General features: G+C 46.2%; 1 protein-coding gene and 1 long non-coding RNA gene across 2 annotated transcripts; one reads left to right on the top strand and one right to left on the bottom strand.

Moving 5' to 3' along the window:
• Positions 1 to 790: 790 nt before the first annotated feature.
• LOC143843969 (uncharacterized) lies at positions 791 to 8,357 on the bottom strand. The gene is made up of 4 exons (XR_013233766.1): positions 8,278 to 8,357; positions 1,271 to 1,357; positions 1,032 to 1,151; positions 791 to 898 (listed from the first exon to the last, which is right to left on the bottom strand). It is a non-coding gene; the product is annotated as an uncharacterized LOC143843969 (long non-coding RNA).
• LOC143843968 (mannose-binding protein-like) lies at positions 4,993 to 16,772 on the top strand. The gene is made up of 5 exons (XM_077350853.1): positions 4,993 to 5,221; positions 6,099 to 6,282; positions 9,689 to 9,796; positions 13,952 to 14,035; positions 15,517 to 16,772. The coding sequence occupies exons 1-5, from the start codon at positions 5,138 to 5,140 to the stop codon at positions 15,891 to 15,893; spliced, it is 837 nt and encodes a 278-aa protein (XP_077206968.1). The 5' UTR covers positions 4,993 to 5,137; the 3' UTR covers positions 15,894 to 16,772.
• Positions 16,773 to 21,272: the final 4,500 nt, after the last annotated feature.

Genomic DNA, 21,272 nt, shown 5'->3' with positions numbered 1-21,272 from the left:
CACTGCCAGGAGGAGTCCAGGCGTGCCGCTGCCGCAGACCAGGCGATGCTCTCCCTCATGGCCCAGGAGGGAAAAAAATTCCGTGCCATCCTTAGGGAGTCGAACCAATCCCTACGCGAAAGCGTGGAGGAGGTTCGACTGATAAGGAGGCTGATGGAGAGGGCGGTCGCGGTTATGGAGGCGGCCACCCCTCCTCAGATTACCGTGCACGTCCCCCCCCCCACCCACACCTCCCCCACCACCTCCAGCACCCACCCCACCCACCCCGTCTCAGAATGCCTCGACCCAAACGAGAAGGAGGACTGTTCTCGGGAAGAGAATAGTTAAACCCGCGGACAAGTTCTCCCCCTCCTAGTTTGGGCCAGTTTGTCTAGTTATCTGTGTTTGCTGTTGTCTGTTAAATAAAGTTTATATTTTTGACTCTGTCTCTGTGTACCCTCTCTAGTGATTGTGCCTATTCTGGCACCGTTGTGTGGGTTGGAGGTTGGAGGGTGTTTTAAAGGTTAAAGGTGTTTTAGGAGTTTGGGGTGAAAGCTGTGCGAGTGTAAGGAGTCACACTGGAGTCTTTTTCAGGAAATTTACAACAACATTTTATTTTCAAAAACAGTTCAACAGGGGAAAAAAACAAGGGAATGTAACTTGGACCCCCCCCCCCACCACCCTCCAAGAAAGCCAACTTTTTTATAACAAATTCATATATTTAACAGGGATAGAAAAATGGGCAATGCAACTAGGAACCCCCCCAACACCCCCCACCCCAAAACACAAACAGAAAACAAAACTCAGGTCCCACTGCTCCCCTCCCCAGCCCCTTCCATCTCCCTCACTCTCCTGCACAACCGTCCCATGGTCCCCCTGACTTTGCGGCGGAAGAGGTCTTCGTCCTCCTTCTTCTTAACTGTGTGGGGAGGGAGAAAAAGTACACATTAGTGCCACACATATTTTCCAATTTTTTTAGTTTACATGGATACACTTTTTAGTGGCCTTAGCCACAGTGTGAGAAGAGTTGGGCAGTGGGGAACATAACCTACGTTCTTCCGCCTCCCTCTGCTGCCTTTGCTGCTCAATCTCCCCTTTCAGGTCTGCCACTTCAGCCTCTAAGGCAGTCACCCTGGCCTCCATGGCACGCATCCTTGCCTCCATAGTTTCTGCTATAGAAATCAAACAAAGAATTTAATCACACTTCAAATGGAAGCATCACAGCAGGCTCCCATATGGCTCCATGGGGGTACACACACATGGGTCTCCCTCACAGACATAAAACTCTCACCTGCAGCCTGTCCTGAGGTGGAAGGTCCCTCTTCCTCCCCCTCCTCACGCTCAGGTGCTTTTGCCAGCTTGGATGGTGATTGTGTGGCTGGGCAAAGAAAAAGAGAAATCCTAAGTAAAAGCACACAAACCAGAGATGAAACACAGCTGGTGGCCACACCACAGTTAGAGTCAAAGCGCATAACCAAAGTGGTTCTACAGTACTGGCGGGCTAAGTCAGAGGGGGTTGACAGCATCTAAATACTTTCTCGAATTTCATTGGGGACAGTAGGGGAAAGAGGCAGCTAGTCATTCCATGCATGTTTAAGGGTAAAACACAACGAGGGCAGCACTCACCCATATGCCTCCTCATTTCCAGGGGGGGCTTCCCAGCCTTCTCCCATATTTTCACCATCTGGTCGTGGAAGACCGTTCTCCCACTTGGCTGCGGGACCCCCCCCCCCCCCCCCACTGTTCAAGACTGTTGAGGAAGTCCAGCTTCACCCTCTTAAATTTTGTCCGGACCTGCTCCCAGGTCCGGACGTAGCCCCTCTCCCTCAGCTTCGATGCCAACACCAGGTAAGCACCCTTGGTGTGGCAGTGGGTGCTGGCCATAAGGCGGCCAACACTTTTCGATTGGAGCACAAGCTCCAGAAGTGCCTCAGCCTCGGCGCGCTGCCAGAAGGAGCCCTTCCGTGGCTTCGGCATCTTCGGAATGACGGTTAGGGAACGAACGTGCGTTGCTCCGATCGACCACCCCTATTTTAAATGTATCCAAGCTGCCCACCAATAAAATTATTGCTTGGAACATAAGTGGATTGATCCTCCGGTTTGACAGGGGTCGCCAATACTTCCTGGCTACCCGCCTCCCCAAACTTTCTACGTTCAGCGCTTCCGTATTGTGTTTGTCAATTTCAGCGGGGAGTTAGCATTTAGGGCTGTCAAAGTGCTTTTGGACCAGAGAATCCCCGTTTTTTTGCTGGCTAAGTAGACAAACCGCACAAGACAAGGTTAAACAAAGAACATAAAACTTTATTCAACAACAGAGTAGGAAAACCAATCAAACACGCCTCCTGTTTCTGTAGATGTGGGTGGCTATAGCGTCCCGAACCTTGCACCCCTCCGCATAGATCCTTTTTTTCCTTGCTTCAGGGATGTCTTGTGTGTCCTCGAGGACTACAGGATCAGGTTCATCCACAGGGAAGGGGATGTTATGTCCCTTGTCCTCGCATATGTTGTGCAAAATGACACACGCGATGATCAGCGGAGTCACATTGTCTATATGCACATGGAGTCGTGACATCAAGCAACGGAACCGGGACTTCAAACGTCCAAAGGCACGCTCCACTACATTCCTTGCCCGGGAGTGAGTGAGGTTGTAGTGGCTCTGCACGTCTGTCCTTGGCCGCTTATAGGGAGTCATGAGCCAGCGGCGTAATGGGTAGGCTCCGTCCCCGAGCACCAACGCCGGCACACGCACGCCCTCAATGGTGGCGATGGGGTTTCCTGGAACAAAGACCTCTTCGTCCATGGCTTTCCTGAGGTTCGATTCCCTGAAAACAAGGGCATCATGCCTCCTGCCACTCCACCCCACCTCGGCATCGATAAACCGTCCGGAGAAGTCCACAGTTCCTTGCAGGAGAACAGAACAAAAGTCCTTCCTGTTCCCGTACTCCTTTATGCTTCCCCCGGGGGCACGGATAGGGATGTGGCTTCCATCGACGGCCGCAAAACAATGCGGGAATCCAAGCCTGGCAAACCCGTCCATACTCTGGAATAAGGGAAAGAAAAGAATATAAGCCATGGCATGTCAGCGTGGGGTGTATCGCGTCTTCGTTGCTGACCTGTCAAACAAGAAAAAAAATTTAAAGGGCAAAGGGGATAGAATGACACTCACCGCTCCAAGCCGGTCTCCGAGGCACACGACTTTGCTGAACAATTCCGCCTCCATGGCGAGGCAGAACTCCTGAAGGATATCGCCAACCGTAGTGACTCCGAGTCCGAATTGCTGGGCTACTGTCCGGAAGTACTGACGGGTGGCCAAGTACCACAATGCGGCTGCCACCCTTTTTTCCACTGGAACGGGGCGCCGCATGCCAGTGACTTGCCTCTCCATGCGTCCACGTAGAGCCTCCACGAGTTCAAAAAATGTTCCCCTAGACATTCTAAAGTTGGCAATCCAGTGGTCATCATCCCAGCGAGCCCACACAAAATTTTCCCACCAGTCAGAGGATCTTTCGTCCACCCAGAACCGGGGGGGGAACCGGACCTCTGCCAGAGCTTGCCAGTGCCTCTTTGCCGCCATGGTTGCCCGTTGAGAACGTCTTGTACTGCTGGTCATCGCTCTGGCAATACGTTCTCGGTATGCCACGAAAGCAGCCCTCCTATGCCGCACGGTGGTGTGGATACGCTGGACCACCGCAAGCATCTGAGACAACAATTGAAAAATAATCCTCTCCATTGCAACGTTAACCTGTGCTGCGGGCAGTAGGCTACGCAAACAAAGAGTGAGGCCGACCGCGTGTCTGCCCAGGTGCATATAAGCAGGTAACCTGTGGCCGGGTACTGTGGGCGGGGATTAACCAATCAAACATATCAATGCATCAACCTCTGGTTCATAGAAAACAATAGAAAACACGTTCCAAGGGCGCCAATGATCGGACGATAACGCGTTGCTACGGGGTTTCCTGGGTTTTTTTTAAAAAAAGGGAACCCCGACAAGTCCGGCTTTAGGGTCGAGGTCAAAGGTGTGCCTGCAGTTTGATTGACGGGCACGGGAGGCCAGAAGCGCTAAAAAGGGACCTCCTTTGTAACGAAAAGACGGAGAACCGGAAGCCTGTGGGTTACGAAAGTGACGAGAAGTGAAAGTGCTAAATTCCCAAAAACCGCAGCTGTGCGTTACGGGCACAGCTAGTTACATTTCGCTAGTTGAAGTAGCGATTTCGCTAACAGCAACCAAATAGCAACTTTGAGCTCTGTGCGAAATGGCCCCTAGAATTGTAATAAATTGAGAAATCTGTGCTTCAGAGGTTTTCCCATTCTGATGGGCAGATGGCTGGAATGCCATAGAGCAGGGGTGGCCAAACTGCGGGTCTCCAGATGTCCATGGACTACAATTCCCATGAGCACCTGTCAGCACATGAACTGGCAGGGGCTCATGGGAATTGTAGTCCATAGACATTTGGAGACCCGCAGTTTGGCCACCCCTGTCATAGAGTCTAACCTCCAAGGCAGCCATTTTCTTGAGGGAAAGAGATCTGCCTGGGACTACCTTGTACAATAAAAAATAAAGAAATAATAGAAGATTCAAGACTCTACAGAAGTCAATTTTGGATATTGTGCTTGCCACCTTGGTATCCCAGTGCCTCTATACTTGATTCAAATCTGGAGGTTGTCATCTCATAAAATGAAATTACTGTAATTATTACCTAAACTTCCAAGAAACATTTATGACAACGTTGTGGCTGCTGTGACAAAATACCCTGAGAATCTGTCATTATACTCTGCTCATGGTTCATTTTGCAATCCTAGGTACAAGGTGCAAACAACACAAAGGGGGTTTCCCTTTGCTTTTTGTGCAGCTTATTTATCCTGAGAAGTTGTTTTATATAACATTATCGGCAGGTTAAATGCTCATCATTGGTAGGAAACGTAACCTTGAAAACATGGACCCAAATCACCAAATATTATAAGATACACCCCTTTAACCCATATACTAGAAAATCCACTTGTGAGGAAGATTTAAATGTTGTCTCTTTTTTCGCTAGTGAATTGATTTAGCAAAATTGCACTGTATGAAGTCCAGTTGGGCAATCCACAGAATTATGCCAGAGTAAACATAAAATTGTGCCTAGAGGATTTTGTTTCCTGCTGTTTCCTACAAAGATCGATGGTCTCTCTCGGCTGGTCTCCCTCACTTCTTTTCAGATCAAACAAATTGCTTCAGTTGGTCACATCCAAATATTTCCTTCCGGTAAGCAATCTTGGCTTAGATTAATGATGCATTTTTAAACTTCCCCATTCTGATTTAGTTTTGCTTCTTAAGATTGGATATTTTGGGTTATATAAGTTCCTGACAGTTAGAGTGGTTCCTCAGTGGATCCGGCTTCTTCGGGAGGTGGTGGGTTCTCCTCCTTTGGAAGTTTTTAAGCAGAGGCTAGACAGCCATCTGACAAGAATGCTGATTCTGTGAACAGATTGTGAGTGGGTGGGCAGGAAGGGATTGTGTTAGTGACCATTTTTTGCATGTCCAGGGAAATGCTAATCGCCACTTTGGGGATGAGAGGCAAATTTCTTCCAGAGCAGATTGGCCAGGATTCTGATTGGCGGGAGGGGGGGGAGCATCATCTGAGCTTAGAATCAGGGATACTGTGGGTGGGCAGGTAGTGGTGAGTTCCCTGCATTTTTATATGCCATTAAAGGTTTTTTGAATTTGAGTTCCCTGCATTTTGAAGAGGATTGAATTAGATGACCTTGGAGGTCCCTTCCAACTCTATAATTCTATGAGATGAAATAAGGTCCCCCACATACAGAAAAGCAGGGTAGTGACTGAACAATCTCCAGTTTGGTGTAGTGGTTAGGAGTGCGGACCTCTAATCCGGCATGCCGGGTTCAATTCTGCACTCCCCCACATGCAACCAGCTGGGGGACCTTGTGCTCGCCACAGCACTGATAAAACTGTTCTGACCGAGCAGTAATATCAGGGCTCTCTCAGCCTCACCCACCCCACAGGGTGTCTGTTGTGGGGAGAGGAATGGGAAGGCGACTGTAAGCCGCTTTGAGCCTCGTTTGGGTAGGGAAAAGCGGCATATAAGAACCAACTCTTCTTCTTCTTCTTCATTCTCTCCAAGGTCTCCACAATGTATCTGCTTCAACTTTTCATGGCCCTGGTGGTAGGAACATCTCTGGAGGACACAATAGTTTCCGAATCAAGCAGACCAGAAACAAACACGTGCCCAGTGATGGCATGTGGCATTCCAGGTTTACCAGGCAGAGATGGAAGGGATGGCAACAAAGGAGAGAAAGGAGACCAAGGTACCATGCTTGTAATTCAATACCACATAATTATACCTGCAGATCCCCAGCCCTAAATTGGCACGTCGGACCTCAACAAGGGCTAGGGCCTTTTCAGTCCTGACCCCCACCTGGTGGAATAAGCTCCCCAAAGAGATCAGGGCCCTGCCGGAGCTTTCACTGGGCCTTCAAAAGGCAGTTCTTCCACCAGACATTTGCTTGAGGCCGACTGACCCAAAACATCTATAGGTCCCCCCCCCCCGACTGAGAGGTCAAACCTACCGAGGGCTTGTCAGAGTTGCTTGTTGAAATGTTGTTCTAGCTGATATGTTATTGTGATTTGTTATATTGATATCTGTTATATTGTTATTATTATATTGATATTGTTCTCTGTAAATGTTCTGTATGTTTTATGTAAACTGCCCAGAGCTGTAGGGAAGGGCAGTATAAAAATATAAATAAACAAATAAACAAACAAATAAACAAACAAATAAATAAATCAGAAATGCTTGGCAGTTTAAGAGAATGCTACTGTCTTAATTTCCCCTGGGGTTTCTTATTCATTTTTGAAATCTCTCTGTTTTGATCACATATGATTTTGGGAAAGTTCATTTTCCTTTGGAATGTATAAAACCTCATAGCTTTAAGAAGAGAATAGGGAGAGGGGGTGGAATCACATCACACCGGTCAAGGCTCTAGAAATGCTAATGGCCTCAGGGGATGAAGACCATGAGATGGTCTGCTCACACCAGTGGTTGGAGACACAGCCAGGAAGAGAGACCGGGGGGGGGGGAGTTTTAAATGCCAGAAAGTGTCTTCCTGAAGACCTGTGGTGAGTCCTCTTTGTGGTGTTGCTGACTTTGAGTTTGGAAATGCTGAGGAAATTGGTGAATGGAGTCTGGAGAAGGTAAGGTTTGAGGAGGGATTTAAAGGTTTGAGGACGGATTTAAATAATCAGGATTTAATGCCACCTTCCAGGGCAGCCATTTTCTCCAGCTGAACCATTCTCTGTAGCTGTTACAACATGCTCTACCTGTGCCATGAGTCCTGCCTGGTTGCAGGCAGGGATTGTACAGTGATCTGCTCTGCCCCAGCCTGGGTGGGAGTGTGGTACCATGCATGGTGGAATGAAGGGGGTGAAGGAAGTAGAGGTATAGGTTGAGAGGTATAGGTGTTTGGGGAGAGGGAGCGCTTGGAGGCCTAGGAACAGGCAGTCAGCCCGGGAGTTGGGGTGGGCATGAGTCTTAAAAAGGGAAACTTGTCCTGGTCTGGCAGTTCTGTCAAAGACCAGAAGTGTGCATGTAATCAATTCCAAAACCAACCAAGAAAGACTCCTTTGCTGCTACAAGACTCAGATTATTGGAGAATTTGGCAGGAACCTCACATCACCTGGAGATCAGTTGGAATTCCAGATAATCTCCAGCCACCTTCCTTCTTTGACCCGTCCTGGGGCAGGCAAACAGATAATAAAATCCATGACACAATCCTCCTGGCTGATTCCATCTAGGAGGAAGACGCTCGTACACCTGGTCAAGTGGAGGGCTGCAAGCCTGAACAAAGACTCCTAAGTAATGTTTAAAATACTGTAACTTCTCAGTTAAAAAGCCAGCCTAAGAGTAAGACCAGCTAGGGCAATCTGGGAAAGTGGTACGTTGCCAGGCAGAAAATTGGCCTGCCACTGGTATCCAGTTGCCTCAGAGGCCAAGATGGACCAGGGCCTCTATGTCAATGGGACTTTCCTGACACGTTGATGCTCTGGAATTTTATTCATGTACCTCCCTCCTGCCCATCAGTTTCCTTTCCTTGACAGCCAGTAGTGGTTAGAGTATTTGATCAGAATCTGGGAGACCTGGGCCTAGTCTGCACACAATAGATAATGCACTTTAGAAGTAGATTATCCTGTTCTGCACAAGAAAATCCAGCTGCCAAAGCACATTGAAAGTGCATTATCCTATGTGTGCAGACTAAGCCCTGGATTCAAATGTCCATATAAATGCAGTAAATAAATAAAACTACCTGTGCTGAAGAGGTCATCTAGGATTTGATGTTGAGAACCCTGAAGCTTCTGTCTTTGGAAATTTGAACATTGATGATGAGTCTCTAATATTTCTGGGTCCACAGATGAAGATTACCAGAATGAGCAATGACTTAAAACAACTTTAACAAGAACATCTTGAGTCTGTTTTGGTGGAGAGGGCAGTCTAGAAATTCAAAGAAATAAAAAATAAATAAAACATCTTGCATGGTCGTTTCTGAGCCTTGTTCTAAAACAAATCAAGGACATGTGATTTTTTGGGCAAGTCCTCACATAACCAGTTCCTTAAAAATATTAAATGCAAGGGGATTGGGGTGAATTGGGGGTAACTGCAGTCCACTGGTTGCCCCCCTTAACCCTTCACACTTTCCCCTGTCCTGTTGTTACCTTGTTGCTGCTAACCAGTAAGACCCTCATTTTTTACCCAGGAGGAGTCTTCCCCATGCCCGGGAAAACAGAAGCAATTATATTTTTGATCCTTTAACCAGGTAGCCCAGCCAGTTGTGGGATGGCGTGGAACTATCAACTGACTCCTTGAACTGACACTATCCTGATTTAGTCACTTAAAAAAAAACCCAGACACACTAGACCAAAAGAACAACAACAGTTGATTAACTGAACCAACCCCCCCCCCAAAAAATATCCAAAGTGTAGCCCCTACCTCAAGAAAAGAAAATAGCAATCCTGTTCTACCCCAGAACCTTGCTCCTCAAACCTTTCTCTTCCTTCCTCAGACCAGGAGGATTACAGTATTTGCTGGCGTATAAGACTACTTTCCCCCCCCTGAAAAACATGCCTCCAAGTGGGGGGGTCGTCCTATACGCCGGGTGCACTTCAGTTGGGATAGACATAGCTGCCCATAGTGGCCCATAGTACTGTATTTTGAGTGGAAATGTTGGGCGGTCGTCTTATACGCCCAGTCGTCTTATACGCCGGCAAATACGGTAATTATTTTTCCCTCTCATGCCAAGGCTGAGCTACCCCTTCCTCAGAGAGCCTGGCTTCCAACTGCCACCCCCCCCTCAGAGATTCAAAGAACACCTCCCATGGCTGTGGAATGGAACCCCATTGGTCCATCATAATGGCTGGGCCATGGCAACCAAACCCCTCCAGGATCCAGTCCATCTTTTCACTTCGTCTTGCCCATGTTTCTTGTTGTCATTATTGATCTTTTTGGTGTAGTATAATGCAGTGGCATTGAACTTGTATTATACTTTTAATACTTGTACTGACTTATCCTGTTAGTGCCCGGAAGAGCCTGCTGAGGGCAGTCATCTAAATAAAGAAATGCTGTGGCACACAGGTCATCGCTTGATTTGAAGGCGCTTCTCTCTGTGGATTTTTGTTTGAAGGAATTATACTGCACAGGCCTTCCTTTTTGTCAACCCCTAGGAGTTGGACAGAAGGGCCAGCAGGGCTCTCCTGGGAAGGCTGGACCTCTGGGCCCTACGGGAATGCAAGGATCTCCAGGGGCGAAAGGACAGAAGGGAGAAACAGCAGGTAAGTCCTCAGCTTTTTGATGGTCGGCTCTTCAGGAAGTAGAGTGGGGGTCCCCATGATTCATTCATTCATCCGTGTTTGTTTTATCATTTGAATGTATAAGCCCCCACTCATGAGCCTGTCATCTCAGAGCGGTGTACATCATTGTAGAAAATGCATCATATTAAAAGCAATAAAACATAAATAATTACTAAATTCCTAAAGCTAACATTAAATGCCTGCAAAGATTTTGGCACAACGGAGAGATATAGAAGGAGATCACCCTCGGTCAGGGAGACCCATGAGATATTTGACTCTTCTAGGCATACCAGCCTTAGCCATATGCCTGGCAGAAGAGCTCCATCTTGCAGGCCCTGCAGAATTGTGTTAGCTCTGTCAGGGCCCTGATGTTCTCTGGGAGCCCCTGCCAAGGCTGAGAAGGCCCTGGCCCTGGTTGAGGCTAGCCATACTTCTTTGGGGTCATAACACCCACTAACACCTTTCCTGGTGCCCACCAACTGTTTTTAGAAATCAGGCAGAGCCAGGTGAGGCTTCTGCCCACCAGGAGCTCACTGACAGTCTTCAAGCAGCAGCTGGACAGATACTTATCCTGGATGCTTTAGGCTGATCCTGCATTGAACAGGGTATTGGGCTAGATAGCCTGGAAAGTCTAACTCTAGGATTCTATTATTCGATGACTGGTCACTGGAGATCTGACTGTCCAGATTTTTTAATAGTTGGCTCAGGAACAGCTGCCTCCATAGCACACCTGTGTGGGTATGCAAGAAAATATTTTTGAATACATTGATTTTGAAAAGCATCCAGTTAAACATAGCTGCTTCCTCGGATGTGGGAGAATTGTTACGAAAGATATGCATGAGTTCACTCCCTGGCATTTTGTGGTTAGCTCTGCCTCCTTCAGCAGCCATTTTGTGTTTGTGCCCACCACACTGTGTCAGAATTCCAAAGGCACCTACAGTCTGAAAATGGTTGCGGTCCTTGCATTACAGTCTCTACTAATATATTTAGAGGCTGGTAATAAACTTATCTAGAAGCCCCCAAGGAAAGGGAGTGGTAAATAAAACCTCTTGTGATGTGATAATAAAGAAGGGACTGTTAGTTGGCAGAATCATAGAATTGTAGAGTTGAAAGGGGCCTCCAGGGTCATCTAGTCCAACCCCCTGTACAATGCAAGAACACAGAACTACCTGAGCACCCATGGTGACCCCAGTTACAAGCCCAAGTGATCCTCCACCACACACCAAAAATCTCCTGAATCAAGCCTGGCCTAAGGGAATTCACCTGCCATCTCACAGTGGTGATCAGCAATTCCCTGGGTTTGTAAGGAAGGGCCACAAGAGACAAACACTGGCACCTCCCTTCCTGCCCACCTGCTCACAATCTGCCTAAGTTCATAAAATCGGCATTTCTGCCCTTGCTTAAAAACTCACCACCTCCTGAGGAACTCTGTTCCACTGAGGAACTACTCTAACTGTCAGGAACTTCTGGATGTTTAGCCAAAAATTATTTGGAATTAATATCGACCCATTGGTTCTGGTCTGACCCTCTGGGGCAACAGCAAACAACTCTTCTCCATCTTCTCTATGACAGCCCTTCAAGTAATGGGTTTGAACTTAAGAGCAAGATGGGCTATGCCCATTGGCCGACTCCTGATTTTCAACTTAAAGACAAGATAGCAGTGGCTTACTTACCAAGCTTCAAATTATTCCACCTCACCTATAATTTCTGTTATATTAAAGCAGGGTTCTTTTCCCTCTGACCACCTTTTCCACTCATCCATCTGTCTATCCATCTACCCTTCTCTCCCTCCTTCATTCCCTAGGGAGCTTTCAGGTGTTTAGGCCATGCTCATTTAATCCTGCTCACTTTGCTGTGCATTTCAACCATCTGCTCAGTAAGAGTTTGGACCTTTTGTGTGACATCATCCCCAGTCACCACCATTGTGATCCACACCGCCGTGATCCATGCAACAGTCACCTCTAGACTAGACTTCTGTAACTCACCCTATGCAGGCCTGCCCTTGGCCTCAATCTGTAAAGTACAGCTGGTCCAAAACGCAGCAGCCAGGATCCTCACAGCAACATCATGGATGGCTTCAGAATCATACAACGCCTCAGAGTCCAGCCTTCAAAGGAGCCATTCTTGCCTGCAGTTGGGAGGGAGTGGTGCAGGTGTGTATCTCCTAGCCTATGGGCTATGGTCAGCCTTTACCAGCAACTGTTTGTATTCTGGGGCACAGGCAGGCAGACCAGCATCAGTCCTGTGAGTCTGGAAAGTGCAGGAAGATCTAAATAAATACTTACAGCCTGAAACTGTAAATAGTGAGAGGGAGAGGAAGGGAAGATGATTGGAAAATGCTTTGAGACACCTGAGGCCTGCTGGGTCACTGCGGCCCATTCCCAGTTCTCTCAGACCTCTCACAGCCCTCACAGGTTGACTATTGTGGGGAGACGAATGGAAAAGGTGTTTGTAAACTGCTTTGAGACTTCTTTGGGTAGTAAACAACAGGGTACAAAAATCCGTTCTTCTAAGGAGCAACCATGAAAGAAGCATGTGGGCACATAACATTTTATCAACAGTGAAAAAATGGAGAAGAAGGAACAGGGTGGACACCTGTGTACTGTGACTACCCCATGTGTATTAGGGCAGAGGGGCATTTCAGTGTCTGTCACCTAATTCACACAAGAAGGGAAATGACACAGAACTGGGAGGGAATTGGTTGCCATGTAATCTTCCCCTAAGAAGAGTCTCCAGTCTGATTTTCCCTTCACGTATCTGAGGACGTGGCTCTGGAAAGCTCATCTGTAACCACTATGCCACAATTCCCAAAGGTCAGTCCTCTCCCACACTCAACGAACATTCCAAACCACAGGTTCTTGACACCCATATCTCCACACCCATGCCCTCATTTGCCACCACAACCTCCCACACAACACACACATTCAACCCCATGCCCTTACAGACTGCACAACTCCTCCCCTTCCTCTTCCCACTGCCAAGCTCTAGCGCCTGTTATATTCTTGGATACAACGGGCTTTGCCCGTAGTAATGTTATAATACAGACCCTCCAAATTCCAGCAAGAGATTATGTATAGGCCTTGGACAGGAGCACCATCCTGTGCCTCTATGAATCCTTCATAACCCCCCCCCCCAATCTACGCTTTTTAGTCTAAAAAGGTTCTAGCTACAGAGAACAGTTGCTCTGGAGAAAATGACTGCTGTACAGCCCCCAGACAGCAGGCCAGTTTAGGAGTGTGGACTTCTAATTTGGCGAGCCGGGTTCGATTCTGCACTCCCCCACATGCAGCCAGCTGGGTGACCTTGGGCTCACTACAGCTCTGATAAAGTTGTTCTGACCAAGCAGTAATCTCAGGGCTCTCTCAGCCTCCCCTCTCTCCCAGGGTGTCTGTTGTGGGGAAAGTAAAGGGAAGTTGAATGTACACTGCTTTGAGACTCCTTCGGGTAGAGAAAAGTGACATATAATAACCAACTCTTCTTCTTCTTATATTGTTCATGGTTTAATCAGCTGGTGATTTAAGTCATGCACAGATCTCACTAAAGGGCAAATAATTGGATTCTTGAAAACCTTGTGAGCATACATTTGACTCTCAGCACACTTGGCCTAGCCTCTGTTTTTTTTACAGTTTCTGGGGAACTACTCTTCCTCATGGTTGCAGAAGAAGAAGTCACACAAACATGCAGGAGCGCCACATTGGCAGATGGCCATTCATCTGATGACTGCCTTACTCTATCTTCACAGACTTTTCTCCTCAGGAACTACCTCTTCAGAAGTCCTCCACACCCTGAGGAGAAAGAAGCCTCAGCCTCTGGCCCTGTTGCCCGCCATTCACTCACACAGCGTATCTTAGAGCTCGTCTCCCTCTATATTGCCTCACAAACTTTTAAACTATTTTTACTGGGCTGACAATTATCTTTCACTTGGACATTCTAACTGTTGTGCCTTTTATTAGCTACAATGTGCAGGACTCTGAGGAAGCAGCATTCAAGATCATTCAAATCAATGGGTACAGTGAACTGTAGAGATCGGGGAATGTTTGGGTGTGTTACTATCGATCATAATGACCAATCACCAGTGCTTCCAGTATGTGGAACTCACGGTGCTTAACTGTGATCTTCTGGGTTTTTTTCTCTTAGCTACTGATGTGGTTCAGAAACAAGTAACTGCTCTGGAAAACAGGTTACAGGCTCTTCAAGCTGAATTTAATAGGTACAAAAATGGTAAGTTCAAATATGTTTTAATTGCATTAAGAACATAGAACCATAGAATAATAGAGTTGGAAGGATCATCTAGTTCAACCCCCTGCACTATGCAAGACACTTACAATCCTTTCACTCATCTACTGCAACCTGCCACCCCCTTGAACCTTCTCAGAATCAGCCTCTCCGTCAGATGGCTTTCCAGCCTCTCCTTAAAAATCAAGGCTTCCCCTGTTGTTGACCCGTTGCACTGATATTCAGAGGTTTACTGCCTCTGAACATGGAGGTGCCCTTTATTCGCCATGGTTAGTAGACACTGATGGACCTGTCCTCCATGAACCTGTCTAGTCCCACTCTAAAACCATCCATGCTCTTGGCCATCATTTCACTATATCTTATTTATTTGTTTGTTTATTATTAAATTTATAGCCCACTACTCCCAAGCAGTGGCTCATGGCAGGTAACATCTATGCCTCACTATAAGATCCCCAGAAAACAATAATAAAACCAGATAAAATCATCCCCTGATGGCAATAAGATAAACTCCTTCCCCCAGCTCTACGGTCTTCTTGAGTAATGCCATGACCCTTTTGTGACTCTTTCACGATGCTCTCCCTCCCTAAACAGCCCCTGAAGCAAAGATAATGCTGGCGGTCCTGGGGATCCATCAGCCATATAAGGAGGGATAATCAGGCAAAATGGACCCTCATTCCTTCCTGCTATCCTACTAAGTGCACAATGCCAGCTTCCCATTCGTGCAACAGCAAGTTGGGACAGTTTCCTCCTATTAATCAACAGGAGAGGGCATGGCTCAGTGGCAGGAGGTCTGCTTAGCCAGCAGAAGGTCCCAGGCTCTATCCCTAACATCTCCAGTTAAAGAACCTGTCAGTAGGTAATCTGAAAGACCTCCATCTGAGTGCCTGGAGAGCTGCTGCCAGTCTGAGCAAACCACACCGATTTCGATAGAACAAGATTATGATTCAGTATAACATAGCTTTTATGTCCCATGACCTCAGCCAGTGCCTTTGGAGGGAGTCTTAACCGCCTGCTGGGGGAGATCCACCAACGCAAAGCCTTTTGCTTTGCTTTTTCACTCTTTTTGAGAAATGCTGACTTGGACATACGTGAAAACAGCAAGCGTAACCATGAATATTAGAGCTATGGAAGCTCTGATCCCATCGATCCTGAGCATCATTCCTTGTCTCTGCTGGGAAGCTATTTGTTGTCATCCAGTTGCACTGTAAGGCAGGGGTAGTCAACCTGTGATATCCATGGACTCCAATTCCCATGAGCCCCTGCCAGTAAACGTTGGCAGGGGCTCATGGGAATTGGAGTCCATGGACATCTCCAGGACCACAGGTCGACTATCCCTGCTGTAAGGGATTGGTACTGATGGTACAACCATAACGGATAAGTGCAAGAGTATTTCTTCAGGGAGGGATTAAAAAAAAAAAACCATAAAGAGATTCTCACTACTGACTCTTTTTCCTCTCTGGGCCCAGTGGTGTTACTGCAGGGACTGACAGTTGGACAGAAAGCTTTCTTTTCGACTCACCAGCATGCCAATTTTGCCAACGGCAGGGCCCTGTGTGCAAAAGCTGAAGCCATCATGGCCTGCCCCAAGAATTCTGCCGAGAATGCCGCTGTGCATGAACTAGCAAGGAGGGATTCCAAAATTGTTTTTCTGGATATAGCCGACATCCAAACAGAGGGCAGATTTAAGTACGCAAACGGGGAGCTGGTAAGCTACACAAACTGGAAAGCAGGAGAGCCGAACGATTCTGGTGGAAATGAAGATTGTGTTACTATGTATACTGAGAATGGGCAGTGGAATGACTACAACTGCAATGAGAAAGCTCTCATTATTTGTGAATTCTGACTTGTTTGCAAAGAGTGCTGATGTTTCAGGGTCCTGCATGTTCTACTACTACTAGGAAACATTACTCCTCGGTTGAGGCATTCCCTGGCATAACAGATTTATGATTTCCTGTGGAGTTGGCCAAGGCTGCTTCCCCGAAGCTCTTCTTGCAACCACAAAGCACATTGACCTAGTAGTTTTCAGTGCATTTTTCTTGCCACCCTAAACTCCTGCCACTTGCCCCCACACCACTGGAGGACTTTGGGCTTTAAAAGATGATCAGTAGTTGCCAGATCGCTGCCGAACTGCAATTGCCACAACTGCCCCCTTCCTCCAGCTTTTATTGACAAAAAGATTAGCCCTCTGGTTTCTGGGATTTAAGGTGTGCCCTTTTCTTTCCACAACTAAGCTTGCTTTGGAAAAGGTTACAACAAAGCAAGGGAAATTGACTAAATAGGGGAGTACGTGTCCTACGAATGCACCATTATTTCTGTTGTTTTGCTATTGACACGGATCAAATGGGAATGCCACAAAGTTGGGTGAATAGAAAAATTGGGATGAATGCCCACCTGAAGCCTGCAAAAGCTTTAGATTTCAACACACCTCAGCTGAGGTTGTTAAATAGTGCTTGTGCATAAGATTAAGGCTTCCATCTGGAGCATTTGGAAAGGGTGGGATGGAAATCTTTTAAATAAGTATGGTCTTTGTACCGCCTTTAACTCTAGAAAATGAGTAATCTCTTTCCAACTGTCAGACCTAGGGCCTCATACAGATGTCATACTAAGCAGACAAATCACAAAGCTGATTTGCAGGGGGGATTAAGAAAACAATTCTGGCTTTATATGCATATGTAAGTATGGGCGCAATTCAATGACTGGAATAAATAATATTACACATTAATATTTACTTCATCCTTGAGTTGCAATAGAGCTTTTGCATTTGGTGCAATAGTTGTTGGCTTGCAGACTGCCATATGTGCAGAAAATGACGGCATGTACGCTTGGATGGATTCAAACACAGCCACAACTTTATTAACACAGAGATCGGCACAAAAGCAGGCATGGATAGGAGAGCCTGAACCTGTGGTCATGGACCACTGCCCTTTGACTCCAGCAGCACCAGGGAGCCACCCAATTCCACCCATAGGAACTTGGGTCTCTCCCCTGCTGCTGTGTCAACCCCAGGGAGGTGCTCCAACCTGGTGCCTGCCAGAGAGAAGCACAGACCTCCTCTGCATTCACACAGACCACCTGGCCCTGCGAGCTTCCAGCCTTTCTATCTGGGTCGGCCTAACTCGCAACAAGCCACCTCTTTAAGGAGGTGGTTCGTAGGGAGTTCTACCCACAAATTGAACTCCCCCCCCCAAAAAAAAACAGGCTTCTCAGTCAGTCAGTCAGTCAGTAACCTTTTATTGGCATAAAATGTATAAGACATATAAAAATAGGGTTTAAAATTTCAACAAAATAATAAAATGGGGTTACATGACCAAACAGATCTTAAATTGATTAAATAAACTATAAGAGATAAAATACAAGGTAGGCAGCATATTATAAAAGCATCTTAGTTAAAACTCTGGCAACTAAAATGGTTATCTCTGGGTCTTTGTCAGAGAGCAGAAATTGCAAGGCCATAGATTTACTTACAGAAGGCTTGTTTCCCAGCAAAGCAACAAAGCTGTCATCCCGACACTGCTCATATAAGGGGCAATCTAACAAAATGTGTGAGACAGAGTCAGGGCAACCAGAACCACACGGACAGAGTCTCGCATGGTATGGGATATGGTGGAATCTTCCCTCTAAGACCTTTGAGGGGAAAGCATTCATTCGTGCCAGGAGAAAAGCTCTTCTCAGGGGTGGGACATCAAGGAGATGCAAATATGTAGGCATAATATTTCTCTGCATAATGATGCCAAAGAATGCTGGTGAGCAGACTCGAGGCTGGGTAGGTATGAGTTCCTGCTGCTCATGGTCTAAAATTCTGTTTAATAATCCGGAAGATACATTTTTCTTCCAGAGGTAGTAGGGAGTTCAGATCGATGCCAATGGAGACTAATTTTTGTTCAATAGCCTGGAACCATTGAAATTTAAGAGGGTCACTTTTTAGACAAGTTAAAAGGCTGCCAGTTTCTATTCTAAAAAACAGTCTGACCCAAAATTTAAAAGTAGCTATCCAGGCCCTTGTCTCTACCCTAATTTGGCCAAATTCTGCGCAAATGGCATGGTAGGAGACACAGTTGGGAACCCCTGCAATTTGCCTATAGAAAGCAGATTGAACACCCTCAATAGATTTATTAAAGGCAGGAACCCATAAGGGGCATCCAAACAGGAGCTGGGACATTACTTTGGCATTAAAAATTTTAATTGCTGCAGGGATAAATTGGTTACCTTTCGCAGAGAAAAAGAACTGTTTTATCAAGGAAGATGAGGATTTGGCCAGATTGATAGCTCGTTGGCAGTGGGAGCTCCATTTCTGGTTATACTGGAAGGTAACATCTAGATACTTAAATGTTTTGACTTGTTCTATTGAAGTGCCTCCAATAGACCAAGTCATTGCATGCCAGCTCTTAGAGAAAACCAAAACTTTTGTTTTACCATAGTTAATTACTAACTTATTATCTTGGCAATATTGGTAAAAGGTGGATAAGTATCGTTGTAAGCCAACCCTTGTATATGAGAGTATTGTAGTATCGTCGGCATACAACAACAAAGGAATATGCTGGGAACCAAGTTTTGGGGGATGACCATTAATAGGTTCCAGTTTTAACGCTAAATCATTAATGAATAAATTAAACAACAAGGGGGCCAGAATACAGTCTTGCTTAACTCCAATGGTCATTGAGATCTTAGAGGTCTCCCTTTGAAGAATACCGGACTTGGCAGGAGGTGGACACATAAAGTTTTTGGATGAGAAACACAAGTCTCGGTTCCATACCCATTGATTGCAATTTATTCCAGAGCATATCCCTATCTATCTTATCAAAGGCACTTTTAAGATCTATAAAAGCTGTGTATAGCCTCTTACCATTTTGGGACGTATATTTCTCGGCCAGGCATGAGAGAGTTAAACAATGATCTATAGTAGAGTTACCCTGCAAGAAACCAATCTGTTCAGGACCTATAATTCTTTGAGAGCGAGCCCAATCAGTTAGGCGCCGTTCGAGATGTTTTGCATAAATCTTACCTATAATTGATAATAAACTAATAGGTCTAAAATTATTAGGGTCATTATGGTCACCATTTTTAAACATGGGGACAATGATTGAATTCAACCAAGAACTTGGGACAATCCCATGTAAGTCAATTAAGGTAAATAAGTTGGCCAAGGGAGGAGCCCACCATTTAGGGTTGTTTTTTAGAACTTCAGCTGAAAGGGCATCCTGGCCTGGGGCTTTGCCTATCTTAAGGCTCAGAATTAGTTCCTCTACTTCGTCAGGCAAAACTGGGGACCATCTAGGGACATTAGTTGGGATGGAGTCATTCAGCAGATTTTCTGGAGCTGCTGGGACATTAAATAGAGCAGAAAAATGATCAACCCAAACTTCGGGGGCAATAATAAGTTCTAAATTATCAGTCTTCCCCCTCAAGGGTCCTCTTACAGCTGACCAGAATGCTTTGGAATTTTTGGATTTAACAATGTCAAATAGGCGGACCCAATTATCGTGAGAGTAAAGCCGTTTTTTCTCTCGGATAAGACAATTATACTGTTTTTTTTGTTCAAAGTAACTGTGGATAATAGTCTGATCCTCTGACGATTGGGCCTGTCTAAATAGCTCTCTCAGGTTTTTGTTTTTTTTTGAGATATGACATTCTTGGTCAAACCAGGAGGAAAACAGGCTTCCTACCTATGCTGGAGCCGCCCCCAAAAGTTGTGACAAAAGAATTGTATTCTTAACAAAAATAGCCCAAAGATTAACAAACCATCTGAACCATAACTCTTAACAATGTCTTATAGCAGGGTGGGTGTGGACTGACTGAGCTTCCCGACCACTAGAAGGGGAAGAGGCCGGCGTGACACAGCCTGTGCCTTCAATAAGGTGCCCCGGGCATGCGTCTGCTTCTGCCATGCACACACTCCAAAGGCTCCGCCTCGGGTCCCACAACGAAGACATGCGGAGGCATCCCCCTGCAGGGCAGCTGCTACACCAATGCCGATGTGGGGACGGTGAGTCCCCCAGCCAGAATTATTTGAAATGTTATAAATAGGAGTCTTTACTTTAAAGTCATTCTGGTCCTGTTAATGCAAAGAAGGTGGACCGTGGGACTGCAAGTACATAGAGAATGAAGCCTTCAAGCAAGTTTCCTTCCCCTGCTTGCTGCCCTTTATCAGATGGTGTAAAGGTTTTGTTCACATGTGCCCGCTTAGCACTTCTGGATGGAGCATCTTTCAGTGCCTTGCCAGCATGAACGCAGCATCACAGAATTTCTGTATCCAGAAACAAGAAAAACATTTTCTGTCCAGCCCCTCTGCATGACAAAGTTATAATGTTTATTTGTTTGTATGTTTTATTTACATTTATATACCACCCTCCCCGAAGGCTCAGAGCCATTTACATAGAACTGAAACTATACAAGAAACATTACATATAACTCACTATAACATTAATATTGTTAACTGATAATAACCAAGTAACCGTATAACATTAAACAATAATAATATAAACAGGTCCAGGAAGTAGATTTCGGGGGGGGGGGGCAGGGGCCTGCTGATGTTGTTGATTGATTGTGCCTGGTTCAGCCAAATGCCTGGTAATTACCTTCAAGTTAGTGCTCAGACCCCTTGCAAGCCACCTTTTGGGCAATGCTGCCTGCACCTTGTTAGCAAAGCATGGCTTGGCCAGAAGTGTACCCAGATGTGTAAGTTTTACCCAGGAAGCCGACCCATCTCACAGTGACAATGTGCAATTCCCTGGGTATGCAAGGAAGGGCCACAAGAGACAAATACTGGCACATCCCTTCCTGCCCACCCACTCACAACCTGCCTACATTCATAAAATCAGCATTTCTGAAAAATTCCAAAGAAGGAGAACTCACCACCTGCCGAGAAACCCTGTTCCACTGAGGAACCACTCCAACTGTCAAGAACTTCTTCTGGATTTTTGGGCAAAAATTCTTTTGAACTAATTTAAACCCATTGGTTCTGGTCCAACCCTCTGGGGCAACAGAAAACAATTCTGTTCCATCTTCTATATGGCACCCTTTTAAATACTTGAAGATGGTTATCAGATTCCCCTCTCAGTCGTCTCCTCTCCAGGCTAAACAGACCAAGCTCCCCCAACCTTTCTTCATATGTCTTGGTCTCCAACCCCCTCACCATCCTTGTTGCCCTTCTCTGGACATGTTCCAGTTTGCCTACATCCCTCTTCAACTACATCCCTCTTTAATATTCATTAATGCTCTAGAT

The sequence above is a fragment of the Paroedura picta genome, chromosome 8 (genome assembly GCF_049243985.1).
Source record: "Paroedura picta isolate Pp20150507F chromosome 8, Ppicta_v3.0, whole genome shotgun sequence".
Taxonomy (NCBI): Eukaryota; Metazoa; Chordata; class Lepidosauria; order Squamata; family Gekkonidae; genus Paroedura; species Paroedura picta.
Note: the sequence above shows the minus strand (reverse complement) of the source record. Positions and strands in the feature narration are given on the sequence as shown.